Source organism: Lepidochelys kempii, chromosome 6 (genome assembly GCF_965140265.1).
Source record: "Lepidochelys kempii isolate rLepKem1 chromosome 6, rLepKem1.hap2, whole genome shotgun sequence".
Classification (NCBI taxonomy): domain Eukaryota; kingdom Metazoa; phylum Chordata; order Testudines; family Cheloniidae; genus Lepidochelys; species Lepidochelys kempii.
The window spans coordinates 86,267,023-86,286,437 of NC_133261.1; the positions used below are offsets into that span (position 1 = coordinate 86,267,023).

At 38.1% G+C, this 19,415-nt stretch overlaps 1 protein-coding gene across 5 annotated transcripts in view; it reads left to right on the forward strand.

Annotated features, from left to right (window-relative positions):
* The window catches only part of NPAS3 (neuronal PAS domain protein 3), an 844,272-nt gene that overhangs the window by 746,134 nt on the left and 78,723 nt on the right, over positions 1 to 19,415 (forward strand). For all 5 annotated transcript variants that reach the window (XM_073348989.1, XM_073348988.1, XM_073348990.1 and 2 more), the window contains one exon: positions 13,857 to 13,975. In XM_073348989.1, coding sequence (XP_073205090.1) covers positions 13,857 to 13,975 — 119 coding nt within the window. The remainder of the gene's footprint in view (positions 1 to 13,856; positions 13,976 to 19,415) is intronic.

Here is a 19,415-nt window from a genome sequence, read left to right on the forward strand (position 1 = left end):
AAGTAGATGTAAGAAATCAGTGGAGGGTGAGTGAGGATGAGGAAAATGATAGGAATATATGGTTTACACACAGTCTAGCTATATGCATGATTAGATGGTCCAGTCTCATTTAAAACATGTATTTTTATTTATCAGAAATAGTGTGGATATCAATAATTTCTAGTGGCCATCTGTCATATGAACATACCTTTGCCTAATAAAGTATGTGATTTCATTTTCTCTAATAAACTTCCAGCAGTGAACATGCATTACCCCAACTTGGTAAAATTGAATATGTGATCTAACTGCACACAGAGGGGAAAAGAAACTCACTGAATTGCCAAATTTAGGTATGAGGATGTCCCTGGACAGATGAAATCTAAGAGTCATAAGCCCTTAACTAACAATGCCCTAGTGAATCTAATCCTGGGGTTAAAAAAAAAAGAAAATGTAGAAGGACAAAAAAGAAACCTTTACCTCACTTTTCTGGCCTAGTATTATGTGTGTCTGAGTAAGACTGTAATTTCCTGCATCAGGGAAATTGTCTGTTTGTGAAGCAACATGTGTGCTATGTAAACTATAATAATAATGGAACTATTCAAAATGTTTCAGTTTGACAGTTGGATTGTTTTGCAGAAAAACTCTGGCAAAAGAAACAAAAGCCAAGAGGGAAGAAGAAATGTAATCCATTTGCTCTGGATATCAGGGAGGACTGGTAAAGAAATTGTGCAAATTATGCAAACATTTGCTACTTGTGTTTTTAGGCTTCAGTGGAGAAGATGTCAATGTCAAAGATGAACAATTATGAGACCTATGTACAAAAAACCCCAAAGGTCTAGGCCCACTGCAAATTTATGGTATGATTCTTTCCAAGTCTCTCCTTTTAGTGTAAGCCTGTAATTTTAATTATATCTTGGCATCCGTATAAAGCAAATATCCTAGTTAAGGTTCTATTTATCACCTGTTGGAAGCAATACTTGCAAATATGCTTTTAAAAATTCAGATTGAAATCCGCTGCAATGGTACTTTTCAAGGACAGAAAGGTGAGCTGGCACACGGAGGTAGAATAGATGCTCATTAGGGAAGGTTTGTTATACAGCAACGTATAATTAAGGTAATGGTCACAGCTTGTATGACAGAAAACACTCTGGCAGTTGTTTGATTGCTTTGTGGGTCAGGAGATCAGTTCTTTCTACAAGATGTATCCACATTAGTGTGTTAGTGAACAGGTTAGAAAGTAAATTACAGCTGCCTTTCTTAGGCACATTACTGTCGAGCTTCATTGTTTTGGGTTCTTGTTGGTTTTTTTTTTTTTTTTAGTGTACATCAGCAGTAATGTGGCTTCTGAAGACTTCATGTGACAGGTTAGGCATTTTATCCTTTGAGTAAACAGTAATCATAGTGTGAAGAAAGTGGGACATTGGAGAATTTTTCCCATTCTTTAAGAATTCCACTCTTCCTTTTTAGTTTGCTCCAAGGGCTCTTTGGGGATACATATATTAAGCCCTTTAAATAGTTCATAATAAATCTTTATCTCAGGCTGATTCTGACAGTTTTTTAAGGAGTCTTTTAAGAGAGAATCCTCAATCATTTGCTAATCCATGGGGTGATCTTCAGATTCAGAGGGGGAGAAAAACGGTGCAAGCTCCTGTGTGGTGAAAAATACAATATTGGGAAAACTATAAATATGACAAACCCCACAAATATTGTATTATAGACGTTTCACAAAACATACTGTGTTCTGACTGTGTCCAAATAATTTCTCCCTCAGTCACTCTGTTTGCAAGCAAAGAGGTGAGAAAAATGGATTGGCAAAAAGTGGGGAAAGAGATTTATTGTTGATCATCCTTTACATATTATCTTGTGTTAGCTCAGTTTTTCCGGAAGCTTGAATTGAAGAGGAATTGTGGGGAAAAGAGGTCACTAATTCCCCTTGTTAGAGAACAAGGAGCAGATTTTCTCCGGTAAAGTATTTACTATGCAATCCATGTGATAAAATCTGCCAAAATACCTGCACTGTAGGCTAATTTTTTAAAAGGCCTCTGTTTCCTGTGGAATGTGACAGATTCTGATTGTGCCTGTCAAAAATCTTTTAAACTTATAGTGAAAAAAAAAAAAAAGGCCAGCTCATTTGACATATTTTTTTACCAAATAATTTCGGTGGGTGGTTTTTCAAGAATAATGTATGGATGTTAGCTTTAGATATTTGTTTCCTGAATCATTAAGTCTGACATTTTAAAAGGAGCCTGAGGGACTTAGGCTCCCAGCTCTTCTTGAATTTCAGTGGGATTTGGGTGCCTCGCTCCCTTTGAAACACCTTTGAAAATCCCTGTCTAAATAAATAAAGCTATAAATGATCATGTGTGTGCATGAGTGTCTGTATAATAAATGAGGGGTAATAATTTGTGCAATGCTTCTTGAGGGGATAGAAAAGTTACAGAGATTCTGAAATAATGCTTGAAGCTGAAAACTGAGGGTATTATTTCATACTCCAAGAAACTTTTCTATCCCCAAGATATTTTACACAATAACCTGGTTTGAAAAAAATACACCTAGTCTATTTGTTTTTTGAAATTTTTTACATTATTCTGTTTTCTTTAAAAATAACAGTCAGTGATAGCCACGTTGCTTTCTTGACAGGATAGTTATAGTTTCCCTGAGCATATGAAGTGATCTGTTTCCTGGCTTTATGGAATTATTGCATGACTTTCCCAAAAAAATGGAGTAAAATTGGTTTAGGTCATGACTGTGTAGTTTGCCATCATGTCCATGATGCTTAGCCCTAAACTAACATTTAGGGAAATGCTGTGTGGAAACTGTACGTAACATAAAAATTTATTTTGTTAATTTATGAAGTAGAGAACCAGGATAGAGTCTGCCCAGGTCCATCAGCAAGACTAAAGAATCTTCTTTGTATTGTGTGATAGTTTATTATTTAACAGTCTGTGATCATGTAACTAGAGAATATATCATGACGTATACACATATGGGGGGCAGAGTAAAGGGCACATGCAATAATGATTGTGGTGTTTTTCTGACCTCTGAGCACTTAACCACAGAACACCCATGTTCTCCTAGCATGTATTTTATATACTTAGGTTTTTTGTCAAGGAAAAAAGAAAAGACATAAGAAGGTTCTTCATTCTCCAGGCCTTCAAAACTCTGGTGATACCATATGTAAATTCCATAATCTTTAACTTTTTGACCCAGAGACCAATGGAATGCCTTATTCCATTAATCTTAGTAGCTCCCCAGTAAGGAGAATGTCTCTTGTGCATCTCTGAAGGTCCACAGGAAAAAGACCCTATCTGAACCAAAGAAGCTACGTAGCTGAGGAAAGCAGTTCCTGAGGTATATCAGAACACGGCTTCCTCTTCGCTTTTCAAAATTAGCAGCAGCCTTCCTTACCCTGTGTATCCTCACTACTCTTTCCACAATGCAGCTAAGTCAGCAACACATACATTCATAGTGCTCCTGTACTTAACTGTGTACAATTATAAGCTTGTCACTAAAACTAGGAATAAAAATGTGCTTGTCTTCAATTAGTAAAATTTCCATGACAAAATTAATCTTTTTATCCCCCAACTGTGATTGTAGAATTGTTCAAAAATGTTGTAAAAATGTGTTTTATAATAGAGTATTTTTCCTACATTCAGTTCATACTTCAAAGTGGCTGAAACATTTTTGTTCATACTTGACACACAAAATTTCACCTTTGGATAGAAAGATGCCTGGAAAATCTCTCCCTGAAAGGTGGTAGTTTTAGAAGATTCTCATAGATGAAAACTAGAGGCTATAAAGGAAACATGGTTGCAATTTTAACTATAGAAGTTACTATAATAAAATATGCACCCACATATCTGTAGTGATTGGTATTAAAAAGTCAACAGAGGCTACAATCTTTTTCATAACCTAAATATATGGGGAAAATGTGGTATCACAGATTCCCCTCTGTGTTAATTGCGGTAAATGTTGATCCTTCAGAGGTAACCACTGTGTGTGTGTGTGTATGGTTTAACATACAATATATGTCAGTAACTATATGTATGATATATAGCCTTTATATATGCAGTACAGTTACACAATTTGTGTCAAAGTGATTTTATAACCAGATACTATACACACAGATCTGGCAATCCAGTAGATACTAGCAACCAGTTACTGCCCCTTGGTTAGACTGCATGGTAGATTCATGTATATAAAATAGTGTATTAAAGTAAACTTACAAAAGCAAAGAGCAATCATTGCAAATGTAATTTTTTCTTCCTCTTTGGGATTCTAATTTTAAAAGTATTAAAGAAGACAGCTGCTCATGCTGTGATATGCGCTAAACAGCCTGAAGGATGGAAAAAAATATATTTGTAGCTCATAATAACTATTGACCTTTCTGATATACAATGTTCTCTGTGTTAGCTATTCTGTTCTATCAACAGTGAAGATTGGACATGGCTTTTTAATAGAAAACATGGGGTTTCAAGCTGCCTTCACAAAGGTGTTTATGTATTGTTATTTTGTACTGTAGTACAAAGACTAAGTCCTGATGCCCTTTGTCTGACATCATGTTTGTCGTAAAAAAAGCCCCACCGTTACTGACTGTTTTATATGAGGAATTGGCTCGTAACCGTTTTATAGTTGTGATAAAAGCATTGCTCCACTTGATCCAGAATGCAGGTATTGGAAACAAAATCCAAAAAGTATCCCAGGAGCACAAAATGTTTTTTCTCAAGAAATAGATCCCTCAAGTGGCTACATTTATAGGGGGTTTCCAGTAAGATTTAAAATGTTCACTTTCTGTATTCATACTGTTTGTTCTTTGGAGTGCACAGTCTACTGCATAATAGCTTGTGTTGGATGTCATGTACTCTCAAAGGCTATCTTTATGATACCCTATTTTTTCCCTTGAACTTTCCTACTGTTTAGTAGATGTGTGCAGAAACACCCACTGGTAGCAGCTTGACTTTGACACTGCGTCTATTTCCCCAGAGTAGTATCATCCAAACACTGGTTGTGAGCAGCATGAGGTAGCTTGAATGCTCTTCTCTCTCTCAGGGGAGAACCTCACCAAAAAGCAACCCCTACTTGGCATATGAAAAGCTGGAAAGCAACCTCTTTTATTGTGATTTTTCAACCCAAACAAGCTGGCAGTGTTAGGCGACATCATAAGGCTTTTTTATGCCATGTGCTAGGAAGGAGCTTTAGTGGGCCATTATTGGCAGCACTGAACCACAGTTATTTTCACAGCTATGCTCTGGAGTGTCAGTTTATGATTCACAAGTTACTAAGCAAGATCTGAAAACTTGCAAGATAGGGGGAAAAAGCAGTTGATCCTGTTGGGACAAGAAAAAAGTCAGTATTTCAGTGTATTCTATAGCACCCACTTTTTAATGACGGTATTGCAGTACATTACAAAGTGTTCAAAATTTACATGCAAATTTCCAAACCCAAGGGAGGGCCATATGATCATTTAACCCTTTCAAACCCAGGAAACATAAATGTAGTTGTATCTCAACATCATATTTTTCAAAATCTGCATAGGGCCTAAACCTGTACTCCTTATGCAAATACAAGACTCCCAGTGAGTTCAGTGGTCATGTTGCCTTCATAAAGAGTCCCTCAGTGGTTAGACTCCATACATTTTCTCCTTTTCCAGTGTCTGTTCTCCCTACCCATTCCATAATGCAAACACAAATTTTACTTTTTATCCAGTTTAGTCCCCCAGTTCAGTGTCATCTTAGTCACTGGAATGTCTTTTTTTTTATTTTAAACTTGATTTGAATGTATGTTATTTAACAGAAGTAATACACTAACAAGTCAGGCTACTATAAGTTAGGGCTGAGTTTTTGCGACCTTTATTGAATCTTGAAAATTTACAAGCATTGCTGATAGGTCAGATTAGATTATGCATCCCTTGACTTAAAATAAATGAATTTTCAGAAGGGAATTTGAGGTTCATGCCCAGTATCATTTGTGTACCTTTCATTCAGTGGGCCATAACAGCTCTTCTTCAGCTGTTCCGGTCTATTTGATTAATATGGGTACATTTGCAAATGTTTAGATAATGGATTGAAGCCCAGCAGACTGTAACACTTCCAACACTTTAAGAGTTAAAATTTCCTTCAGTGACTAGTTCCATGAATGGCAAAACTTTATTATGTTGTTTTCAAACAGGCAAAAAAGATATATGCATTTCACAGACCAATGACCTGCCAAATTTAGTTTGTAAAATATATCTTTTAAAGTTACAGGAGTAAAGCAAATCTTATTTATAACTCCATCCTGCCAACTAACTAGCCTGATATTTCACTAAACATGTAAAACATTTTGTGGGATGAGAACTTACATGGGAAGTAAGTAACACAAGATGGGAGTTTGTATCCTAATATGATACATTGCTAGACTATAAGAATAATATTAGTAATAATGTAATTTGTTACGGGCATTAAGTCTAGCAGTGCTTCTTAGTGCTAATTTGATAAAAACAAAATGAACACCAACTGCAGTTCAGGTCATTTTGTTTCTCCAGGAATAGTGAAGCACTAAACAATATCTTAATATAATGACTTAGAAATTCTAGTAATGGTGTCTGCACTTTGGTTTTTCTTCTGCGCCTTCACTGCCGCTACATGCACATACTATTGATTTAGAAAATAAATGGAGGGAAGCCTAATTATAGTTAACATTATGGGGCAAATTTTCAAGACATGGCCTCTGTGTGTGTGCAATCTTTTGTACACTGACTAAATTTGCATATACTAGCCCTATCTGGTCATGCAACTGAGCAAACAATAGCATACAAATGTAGTTTACACATTGAAATTTTATTATTTGTCCACACATATTCACCTGTAAAAACAAAATTACATTTGCAAGTAATTGTAGGAGTGATATTTCCTGTCCATAAATAAAGCCTAGACTAAACTTTTGAAAATTTGGCCTTGGTTATAGCTGTGTCCATTGCTGTGGTTATTACTGAGCCTGGTGTCAGTACTTTATGAATGAACTGTGTACATTTTTAAAGGTTGGCACCTGATCCATAAATGGACTCTGGGTTGAAACTTGGCATATACAATCTAAGTTATAAGCATAATCCACCCACAGAAGTTTGAGTGGTAAAGATGGTCATCAAGGGCCTGATCTAGCTCTCAGTATAGTTTTTCTGTTGACTTCTGGATCATTTAAAATCCATCCCTGACATTATGAAGTTGTTAAATGTCTCTAGTACTGGGGATTTCACCACTTCTGTGGAGGAGTATTTCAATGTGTAATACATTAGGAAATTTTACGTGAGATTCAGCCCATATTTGCTTTCTCTTAATTTCATTTAATTGCTCATGGTTGTACAATCTGTTGTATGTCTCTAAACCTCACCCTCCTTGGAGCTTACATGCTCCAGCTTCTTGTACATGGTTGTCATGTCCACAGATATCATTGTTTAGCCAAGCTACTGCACATGTATTTTGGTCTTTTAATCTTAATTCAGAGCCTCCAACCTCCTTTTAAAAAGGGCTAGAACCCTTTCTGTGGTAGAGAAGCTTCACTATGCACATTGATGCTTTGATAACAAATACTTGGGCTACCAATTTCTAAATGTGCATGCTCCGTAGCAGAATATAGTGTGGTCCAGAGTGCAGAGCCTCAGAGGAAAGCCATGTGATTACACATTCAAATATTTCTGTTTGTAAGTGATTTAAGAAGGTGCATGGGGAAGGACCAAAGGACCTATCCAAAGTACAGGGAGGGGATGCAAGATTAAGGGCTATTATCTTATACTGTATGTGTGATGTTCTATGCATAGCAAACCCACACATTTGTTTAGAGCATCTCATTATGTGGGTTATAATAATCCTGCAATGTTACAAGTTATTTAATGAGACTAAAAATGTCTGTTTTGATTTTGATGAGGCTCAGAATTTGTGGAGGTCTGAAACCTCCTAAAACAAATTTAGTTGAGGGTCAGTCTTTTGAAGGTATTGATGAGTGTGATCTTTCCAAAAATGCTCAATTTACCTGATATTCAAGTAGAACAAAACCTCTGGTACTGAATCTATTAGTCTTGAAAAAATGTTCGTGGTGTGTGGAAAATTGACATCATTGCAATTATACAATATATCTCATGTGCAACACCATGACTGAATTTCTTTGTTGGCCAGATAAGGTATAATCTTTTTATTATTTTTCCAAACATTCTTGTATTTCTAGTCGTATGGAACAGACTATTCTGTATTTGGCCCTGATCCAACAAAACTTTTAAGCATGAGCCTAATTTTAAGCACAAGTCGTTCCATTGAAATAACTTGCATGTTTGAAGTGTGGCATGTGTCTAAGTTGTTTGTTGGTTCCATAGTCTTCACAATTAATTTTAAAAAAAGCATTAGGACTCTCTTTTTTTATATCCCTTTGCCTGTAAAATCAGGCTGCTTTAATGCCACAAGTCCAACTAAAGAGGCCCCAGAGAGAGAAATTATAACAGCACATTTTAGAAACCTCTAATAATGACCCAGAACAGCTTTTCTATATATAATATCACTGGAATTTTAAGGGCCTTCTCAGGCTAGAAACAAGTGCTGTTTATCTACTTAGAAAGTTGGCACTCTCCCTTTTCCAGTAGTATGAAAATCATGGTTTTGGACCTAGTGGGTTATAGCAAAAATATTTTTCTACATTTGATTCCATTTAGTCCTTCATAGTAATATTGCTAGGGGAGGTGAGCTGGATTCTATTCTGGCTCCTGCAACATCAACAAAATGGTTCATCTGGGACTTGATCTTGCAAACTGCTGACAACTCTGGTCTGATCCAGCAAAGAACCTAACCATGTACTTAACTCTGAGCACATCAGGAGTCCCCTAGATTTCAGAAGGACTTACTAGGGGTGATAGACCAGAAAGAAGTCAGCTTGACTTGCTGCTCCCAGGTTGAGTTTGCAGGGCTGGCAGTTATAAAATGCCACCCACTTGCCTCAGTGGGTGGAAAACTTGATGGGACAGATAGTGATTGGGACAGTCTCAGTAGAAAGGATTGGGGGAGCACACACAGGAGTGGCTCCTCTTTCTCCAGAGACTTTATCCACCCACCCATCCAGCCAGGTAGGGGAGGAGGGGAACTGACTAGCCCTTCACACTCCCTTTTCAATAATTCAAACCTTAGCCCAGGTCCTTGGGAGCTTCTTCTTGCTTCATTTCAGCAGTGCACCTCCCCTCCTTAAAACTGTAGTATTGGAGCTGTGTTTTACAGATCGTATGGGTCTGATTGATTGCCTGTTTTGGGGACCAGAAAGGAATTTTTTTGAGGCAAAATTGGCTGAGGTCTGTGGGGGTGGGGGGTTGCCTTCCTCGCAGCATCTTAGAGGCACAAATAGATTAAATAGGAGGAGGATTTAGTAATTAGTGGTAGTACCTTGCAGTGATGTTAGGTCCACAGTTTGTGGCAGGTTTCCAGTGTGGTTAAAAGGCTAAAAAGATGAGAAATAAAAGACTTGGGCTTTTGCTGATGGACCTTGTACCTATGGTATGGGGGAAGACCTTGTGGCCTTCGGGGGCTAAGGTACTCCTCTTTTAGTACCCTCTGTCCCTCTCACCAAGGGGCTGTGGGGTGGAGGTGTAAAAAGATTCAGAAGAGCAAGCTGGATCCTAGGGGCATGCTGAGAATAATGTGCCTGGATTTAGGGGTTATATGGTAGGAGCCCTGTAACCCCCGCTGGGTATGTGAGTCTGGGTGACAGGGTGGGTTGCACCCGTCCCCTATCAAGTTTAATAAAGTTGCAGCCTGCCACTTAAAATCCATCCCTGTGTCTGTCCTTGGTCACCGATGTGTCTGGATCAAACAATATTTTTACTAGTAAAGTAAGAAAATTTGATCTGTAGGTTATTGAGAGAGGATAAGAAACAATGGAAACAGTATCATTTTAAGAGTCATTTTTCTGATGAGAACCACACTTTAAGACACAATGATATGGGGGAGAAATAGGGTAGTTAACTGCTGACGATTAAATCTTCCTTGAACTCTTTTAATGTCTGGTTAGAGGCAATAAATTGCAAAACTGTGCACAAAAGGAAATAGAAGGATTTTAAAGGGGATGTGTAAGCATTGAGTCCAACTGAAATTACATATTTGTGTTGCCCAGTTGCATTCCTGAATTTAGTGTTTCTCTATTGCACATGCAGACTGTGACCAGATTTTGAGAATATTCAGGAAGATGCTTATAAGTCTACAATAGGACATGAGCTAGCAAGCATCCCTTTCTTGCTAATGTGTATGTCCCCTCCTGTTTGGACTCCCCTTTGCAGTGTGTAAACAGCTCCTTGTTTTTCTTCTTGGTTCAATTTAACAAAGGTCTTTGTATCAAAGAAGAAGTTTAGTGGCAGGTGGAAGCTTATTTTAATGGTGTTGAGACCAAGTTGTTCTTTAACTGAATCCCCTTGAACTCAGCAGAGGTATTAATGTTGTAGCTTGTCATCTACCCCTCTGAAGCTCCTGGCCCTTTGAAAGAGTGAGCTCAAAAAACAATCTTTTGCTTGTTAACATGGGGAAAATACCATCTCTTCTTTTCTCTCATTTTTTTTAGTACATATGACAAAAAGGTGTGAGTTGGTGTATATTCATTTCTGCAGCTTTGGCAGCCTTTTCTTATTTACTTGGACTTTAAGACATAAATCATATTGGGGTCTTGCTCTCTCTCCTCAGGGACAACTTGTTTGAATATGTATATGTTTGTGCATCAAACATGGATACTGTGCTTCTGTTATTGCTGTTGGAGAGGTATGACTTACATTGTTCTATATTGTTTGGTTCTGCTTCATGAAGTCAGTGAGGCTCCATGCAGGTGCAGATGTCCATCCACAGAAAGCTCATTGCAGAATCTGGGCCTTAGTTCATGTGTTCCCCCATTTGGGTCTGGGGGTTTTGCTTGAGTTTTTAATCTGGGTAACACATTAGTACAATATCACAGGTTGCATTTTTATGCTCTCGGAGATAATGTATACATTCCTTCTGGCTTCCATATTCATATTGTCTTCAGTAATAGTTTGGGAAGTACAAGGAATGCAGGATTGTTCTCTTGAACATCACCAATAGAAGCAAAGTAGGACTTTCCCAGATTCTTCCTTTTTTGCACTTCTAAAATGCCAAAAGATCTCTTCGAACATGAAATGTTTTAGATTTTCATTCTGATGGAACCTAGATTGCTATTCTCCATTGATATAATTGGAAAAAATATTACTAAATGGCTCAGTGATTAACATTTAAAATCAACTCTTGGGCATTCACAGTGGCCATATTCCACCATTTATCTCTCTGCAAATCTCACATTGACGTCAGTAGGTGTGTTCTGTGCATGTACCAAGGATAGAATATGTCCCTGTAACTTTTTATCCTACCTTTAAAATACCATATGCATAATGATGATTAACATTATTAAATAACATTGCATGATATAATGTTCACTGAAAGATATGTAGGTTTTATAGATATGTTAAAGGTCAAATAATGTCAAGCTTGTGATACAAGCTCACAGGAACCCAGGAAATGTTCAATGCCAAGGATACTTTACTAAATATAGGTTATTTTGCTTTTCTTCACAAATGTGAATTAAGGATAAAATAGTCTCATCTTTACATGTCTTTGGTATGGTATGTTCATGCCACAGCTTTAGTTTTATTCAGATGCAAGGTTTTGTGTGTTTAATTAACATTACTTCTGTGTGTTTAGGTAATTACCATTACAACACATGGGGACATGTCGTCCTTATTGCCAGTATTAGGGTATAATGCGCTGACTGCAACTACTGCACATGTTAAGCTATTCTAGCATTTCTTCACACAGCAGGAAGCACCCATGCTGTGGTTTCTTAATGTACTCTTAAAGCACTATACTGTAGGCAGTAATAATTAATAATGATTCTCATATCACAAGTACTGCTTGTATTCTGGTTGGCCGTTCATTGCTGTATCAGAGCTCCAGTAACCTTGACCCTGAAATACATTTCCTTTTTTTGAAAGTTTCATTCTTAGATGTTGCAAACATGATACTGTTGAGCAGGGCTGAATTTTTTGAGGCCAGGTTTGTGGCATGGATTCTGATGGCTTCACGTATGTTCAGGTCTCTAAGGACCAGCACCAATAAATGTGAAAGAGACAACAGTAGATTGGCGTACTTTTCCATTTCCACCAGGATGAAAAAAAAAAAGCTCTAAATTAAGTCTAACCTTAAATGTATAATCTGTCCTTGGGAGAAAAAAAAGGCTATAGCATCTTCAAGCTCTCAGCATCCCTTACGAGAAAAAATTGGTTCTAAGGGTCTCTGATCTTGTGTTTTAGTAAAATAGAACTGCACGGCTGACTGACAGTTCTGATCTAAAGCATTTACGTTTAAGTTTTGATCTCTCTGCTTTTGATTAAAACTAATGAGCTCATTTAATTCAAAATGGGAATCTCTGATAAGAGAAATAAGGTTGATGTGATTGGATTAGAGGGGCAAATTAAACTCTTAGAGCAGAAGTTTGTGCTTATATAGTGTATTAAAAAGCTGTTGGCGTATTATGGCGTGTTAGATGATGAGAAAAATTTCATAGTAATTCATATTTAATCAGAAGAAATGAAAGTACTAAATATAACATGGCTCTGCTTTTCCCTCGAGTGATAAAGAGCTGTACATTTAAAATGACATCGAATTCATGCTCTCTAAAACAAAAAACCTTAAAAGAGATACTAAAGAAAGGGGCACTCTTGTCAGCAGTTTCATCACAACAGAGTTGAAATGCCATAAATGCAAGAAAACGTGACCACATTAGAACAAGCACAGCACTAGATAATCCTTTGCTTACAAACAAGCAGGGTTTGTAAGTGCTGCATCTCAAATGCTTTTGTAAATACTTGGAATGGTTTTGACCAGAAATTGATCATATTTTCTAAAAGGACAGCAACAAGATATTTTTCTTGATTTTAAACATCTTTTTTTTTATTCATTGTTGCTGATAATAACTCCTTGGAACTGAAATATGTTTCGTTGCCAGTAGTTGTTTGTTGTAGGGTTACTCCAGAAGATTCTGTGAATTATTTGTTAGAAGAAAACATTGCATAGAAGCCTTTGGATTGAAAACCAAAATATTTAAAAGTTGCATGGGGAACACGGTGGTATTATAGTCCCTAAATCTGCATGTATTATTTTATCATACTCAACACACACTGTTTGTTCTTATCTACTATATGTCTTGTGGCTGAGGCATCTGAACACAAAGGTGTGGTCTGTAGTTTCAAAGAGGAAACTTCACTTAATGCTAAATGGACCTTGAAGCCGTTCCATCGTCATTAGTCACTAATATCTAATTATTATTGTTATTATTGCTAATCATAATAGTAGTGCTTTTCATCTGATGGTCACAGGGTGCTTTCTGGGCATTAATTAACCCAAACTAATGGGGAAACTGGGGCATCAAGAGCTGAAGTGTGCCCAAGGTGTCACAGCAAACAAAGTAGGGAAAACGGGGGATAGAACTCTGGATTAGAACTTGTAGATGCCTTTCAGTAGGCAGCCTTGCCTCCCCAATAACACTTATCCTGTCACATAACGTTAAGGAACTTAACAATTAAAAAAAAAAAGCTAGCAGCATAATTGTGAAGGAAAGAGTTAATGAGGCAACTCTGTGTTTAAAATTCTTTGGGGGAAAAAGAACCTGAAAATGAGAGTTACTGTTTGTACATATATTTTTCAATTTTTTTTTTGCTAAATAAGCATTTTGTAAATGAGGTAAATTGATTACAACACTCAGCATCCATCAGTCATTTATTTTTAGCGAGTTCAAGGATTGCACCTGAGAAATAGCTTAGAGGGGCTGTATAAAAATCTAAATCATCTGTGTATGTTTTTTTTTCTATTCCCTAGTGGAATCAACAAGCCCCAGTCTACTAACCACTGACAACACCCTAGAGCGCTCTTTTTTCATCCGAATGAAATCTACTCTGACCAAGCGAGGAGTGCACATCAAATCATCAGGATACAAGGTGAGCTTTGCTCTGTAACCTGAAATATTGACATCTTCAAATTATCCAACCTTATGTCGAATGTACATATTATGTTCATTTTTTCTCCATGCTCACTGTATGTATATTAATAGAAAGGGAATTAAGCATTAATTGTTTAAATTTTCTTCACATTCATTATTAAAATACGGGTGGTACATTTTTCCTTTTTTAGTGCTTTTGCAAATGCACTAAACCTCCATTATACTTGTCTTCATTATGGACAACACTTTTTTTTTTAACACACTCAAAATACTAGTCTTCAAAAGAGTATCAGGAGGGGAGTGTATTAAGCCAAGAAAGTTAAGTTGAAATAATATCTCTGTTAATATTAGAAAATTGCCACGCATAAATGTTTTCAGAATCTTTTTTTCTAGTTAGTTTGACTTTAGGGCATAGCTCAGAATGATCATCATACCAGCTCTTACCAGATGAAATGCTATAGATATTTAATACTTTCCACCATTTAAGCTGAAGTAGACAACAAGCTGCACTGAATGCTCTTCCACTATTTTTCTTATGCTGTCTGCCCATGGGGCAACTGCTGTAAGGGCTGACTTCTTCTCAAGAAACATTACATTGTTGGATTTCTTTCTTTTAAGATGTGAAACTCTCATCCTCCTTAACAACAATTTCATTTTTCTTTAATCATATATAACTCATAGTGCCTATGGCTAGAAATCGCTTTGCTGCACATCAAGGGTATGAGGAAAGCACATTTTTTAGCATTGTCATCTTCTGAGATGAAATATCTCCTCCATTAAATATTGTGGCAAATAACTGAGTGACACTCCAGTACTTAAGGAAGTGGGCCTGAGCATGTTTACATATTTAAAGAAGATGTAAGTATCAGTGATCTTTTTAAAACTTTGAACACTATTTTTTAGTTTAGAGATGGAGTAGAGTAGTTTTGAAGTAGGATGCTTCACTTCATTTGACTAAAAAAAACCTCTCTGTGAATATAACATCAAGGTATTCTACTTAACGATTGAGAATCTCCTGGTGAAAGCATTTTCTTTGAAAGTAAATGAGTTGGCGTCTTTTTGTTGAATGGTGTCTGGATCCGGTGATTTCAAGTGGTTGTTAATGGGATTTAGAGTCTTTCACTCCAAGTCACTGATTTCATAAGGCACCACAAGTTATCATCTGATGGCTGCTTAGTTGTCAACATTTGAATTGATGGTCTCAGTACAATTCGTACTGGGCAGGTTGCCACATCACAGAAAACATTGACACTGGGACCTTTGGTGGCTGTTCTGGGAGGGAGGCAAAGGAATGAATGGATGTGGAAGTTGAACAACCCTCTCAACCTTATGCTACATCTACGCTACTTGCCACTTTTGGTGGCATATAGGGTCGTGTAGCTACATGCCGCAGTGAAAAGCAAGCCATGTGTATATGTCAGTGACAGGCTGTGGCGGTTGAGGGGGGAGGAAGCTGCAGGGAAAGCTTCAGCAGCCAGAGCCTTTCCCCACTTGTTAGAGTCTTTACCTGCAGTGGGGAAGGACTCCAGCAGTGGGGAGCTAGCAGAGCCTTTCCCATCAACCTCCCTATTGCCAGAGTTCTTACTTGCAGTGGGGAAAACCTCCAGCAACAGGGAGTTGCGGGTAGTCTTTCCCTCCAGCAGGAAAATGCTCTAGCAGCAGGGAACTGCCACAGCCCTTTCCTGCTCTTTTGGGCTGCCAGAGTCTTTCCCTGTTGCTGGAGTCTTTTCCTGTGGCAGGGAAAGGTTCTAGCCACTGGGAGACTGCAGGACAGTACACGGGTAAGAATAGCAGTGTAGATGGGGAGCCATGGCTTGGGCAAGTAATGAGTTGTGTAGGGTATGCACTTGGGTAGGTGCCCATACCCTTCAGGTGTGCCTGTACCCTTCTTACTTTAACCCGTGCTGGGGGGTGAGAGCTACTTGAGTCCATACTCTGCACACCGTCAAAAGAATCATGCAGTGTAGATGTAGCCTTAGTCATGCTGCGTCTAGGCTAGGACTCAGTTACGCTGACAGGGAGCTTTCATTGTAGTTGGTTGTGCTGTAATTGGATTGTGAATAAGTAGAAGAATTCACTTTTCAAGATTTTCAATCTGCCATCTTTCACCTGCAGTGAATGTTACAGAATACAGGAAACTGGACTCAAGTGCTGAAGTTTCATCCTTATCTCTCTCCATTTTGGCTGCATTCCTATAATCCTATGTTGGTGTAGGCCCAAATAGGGGACCACATCATCTACTATGGATCAGCAAAACAGGATGGGTCTTTATCTCTGAGTTTACCGTTAAAGTAGATTTATGCCACACTTTTAACATGTTTGAAAGATGTTTGTATAAGAATGTTCTGGTGGGTTGTCTGTTTTGTTTTAAGAAAGAAGAAAAATACACTTTTTTTAGAAGTGTTAAAGTTCAGACAGTTTTTGAAATGCTCACTAGAGCATTTACTCAATAGGAGACACTATAGTTAAGGCTACATTTTAGTCATGGGTATTTTTAGTAAAAGTCATGGACAGATCATGGGCTGTAAACAAAAATTCACAGCCTTTGACCTGTCCATGACTTGTACTATATACCCCTGACTAAATCTTGGGGGGGGGCATGTCATGGGTGCACGGGAGTGGCCAGGGCGTGCCCAGAGCCCTCACCCTCTCCCACACACCAACCCCCAGCCCTGAGCCCTCTCCGACACCCAAACTCCTGCTGCTGCTGGGGGTGGGGGCGGTGGCCCAAGACTGTTTCAGCAGCAACTGGTGTGGCTAGCCCAGGGGCTGCCTGAGCTGCTCAGGTGGCCCCCAGGCCAGCTGCACTGGCTGCTGCAGAAGTCATGGAGGTCCCGGGAAGTTACTTGCAGACTTAACTATAGTCCATCATATAAATACAGATTTAGCGTCTCTTTAAAGAGCTGCTGGCATCTCTTGGAAACTTTTCAAACCATAATTGTGATGTTGCAGACAGAGGATTTTGTTTGCAGGTGAGAAATAAGGAGAAAAGAGCAAATGAACTTTGAGTAACTCTTTTTCATGCAATGTTTCCTAGAATAAAGACGGGAGAATAGGGTACATGAATATTGACAAAATTGTCTCTAAATAAAATGTTTGTCAATTTTTTCCATGATGTGTCACCAAGTTAGCATATAAATAGTGGGCCAAATTCTCAGCTGGTATAAATCGGCATAGCTGCATTAGCCCATGATGTCTTGGAGGATTATATAACTGATGTGATTTGGTGGACAAAGAGAAGTCACTTGTGACCTGCCATTTTAATTCTATTTCAGTTGCTTTTAAAAAAAGTAGATGTTGCTATTGTAGATCATAACAAGTCCTTTGGAACGATAGCTGTCCAGAGCATCAGTGACCCCTAATGAAATGGTGTATTAACAGCAGGAAAAGTATATCATGTACATTTTTAAATCAACATCAGACCTTTTTTATTTAAATATAATTCTCAATTTTTGTAATTTATATCCAAATATAAAAAACACATCAGCCTTTGTTATTAAACCTGCCAAGAAGAATAAAATTGAACTGCTCTAGTGAGTGCCAATGACACTTACAGGAAAGCTTCCATCTTCTTCATTGGCCCTCAGAAATCCAATGGTAGACCAGAGTCAAGCCCTCCAGAACCTTTTTGGGTACAGGCATGTTTTATTAAAATAAACAGAAAGGACAAAGAGCCTTGTGCAACAGATAGGCAACTAAAAAATAAGGTACACAAAGGAAGGAGTGCTATCCAAATTGCACGGCAGCTGTGGACATACCACAAAGAAAAGACACATGGCTGCCCCCAGTATGAAAAAGTAGTGCAGCACAGCAAGGCACACAGCGAAGTTCTGTGCCATGAGACAACGTGGGATCCCTCGGTAAGTCCTGCTGCTCTAAAGGCTAACTCAAGAAATGGCTTCTTTAGACAGTAAGTGAATCAGATGATCCATGAGGTGCTTGGCCAGTCCTCACAATGGGAGAGCCCCTGCTTCAGAAGAAAACTGCGTAAGATTGAGAACAGGTCAGAAAATGAGATTGCTGAATCAGTTGGATTGATCTAGTCCATCGCCCTTTAGGACAGATTTAATTAGGCCTAAATTATCACTATAGATGAAAGCCTCGTCTCTTGTTCCTTAAATCATGTTCATCTAAACAGCTGTATTTATCTAGAATAGGGAAATCATTACATGATTCATCTGACCCCTCCTCCCCATTCTCTTTTCAGTGTGTTCCATCTTCCTTCTTTTCCTGAATGGCGCTTCGCCCATGCTTATGCTGGGAGCTTATAGGGAAAGATTGTACATGCATTGTTGTATATCTATTTTATTTCCAGGAAGTAAACCAAAAACACATAAGAGTAAAGCAAGAAGGCATGTAGTCAGCTGACAAAACATAATGAAAACAAATAAAAAGAAACAATGATAATGTTTCAATTCACTACAAACCTCAGGATTTATTACTGTTACAGCTGTTATCTAAGATACATGATGCCAAGGCTTACTGTGCTTCTCATTGCTAAAAATATATCACTTTATCTTTTTTCTGCCTTCTTTCATCAATATAAAGAGACTTACGGTTTTTTGGATTTTCTTTCCATTTTATCTGCTTCCCTCTTTGTTTTCCTCTGGGGCGGGGGTCGGAGGGGGAATGCCTCATCTGTCTACTAAATACTCAGACCTGAGTTCAGAGTTTATATTCTACTTTTAGACATGTATCAAAGCCAGTTTTAATTGAAGACCACACTTAAGTCAAATTATATGTTTCCTGATCCACTGTGATACGTTGTGATGATCAGGATCTAATACCTCTGCACCTCTCAGTATACTAGGCACTTCACAGGGAATGGGGCAGAGGTGGGAGCATGTCCCCATCCTCCTGCCCAACAGCCTGCAGGGCAGGCCAGCCTAAAGGATGATACAGCCTGTACGGTCACATTGCATACTTGATCACTCTGTATATAAAAATAATTTTGAAAAACATATACCTGAAAACCTGAAAAAAATGTTTGAAAGTCTGTAAAAGTATTTACACAAATTAGTCTTTGTGGTCTAAGTTAATTACTTTTTTCTATTGTTCAATGCTGATTTTCTACACACTAGTTTATAATTACACATTTACACACATGTTCTCTATTGTGAAGACTCTATTAAAGTCATAGTAAATTTGGCAGCCAGTTGCATATTGATGTTAGTGCTTGAAATCCAAACGTCCTGTAGAATTTAGATTCACATTCAGAGTTCTCATAATGGCAGAACATTTTCTTGGGACTCCTGATTTTTTTTCTGAGTTCTGGTTTACCTCAGTTTAATGTTTTTGGCTATGTTTACACTACCATGGGATCGATGCTGCTCCAATAGATGCACTAGGGGTCGATTTAGCGGGTCTAGTGAAGACCCGCTAAATCGATGGCATTGCGCTCTCCGATCGACTCCGGTACTCCCATCAACCATCTCCCA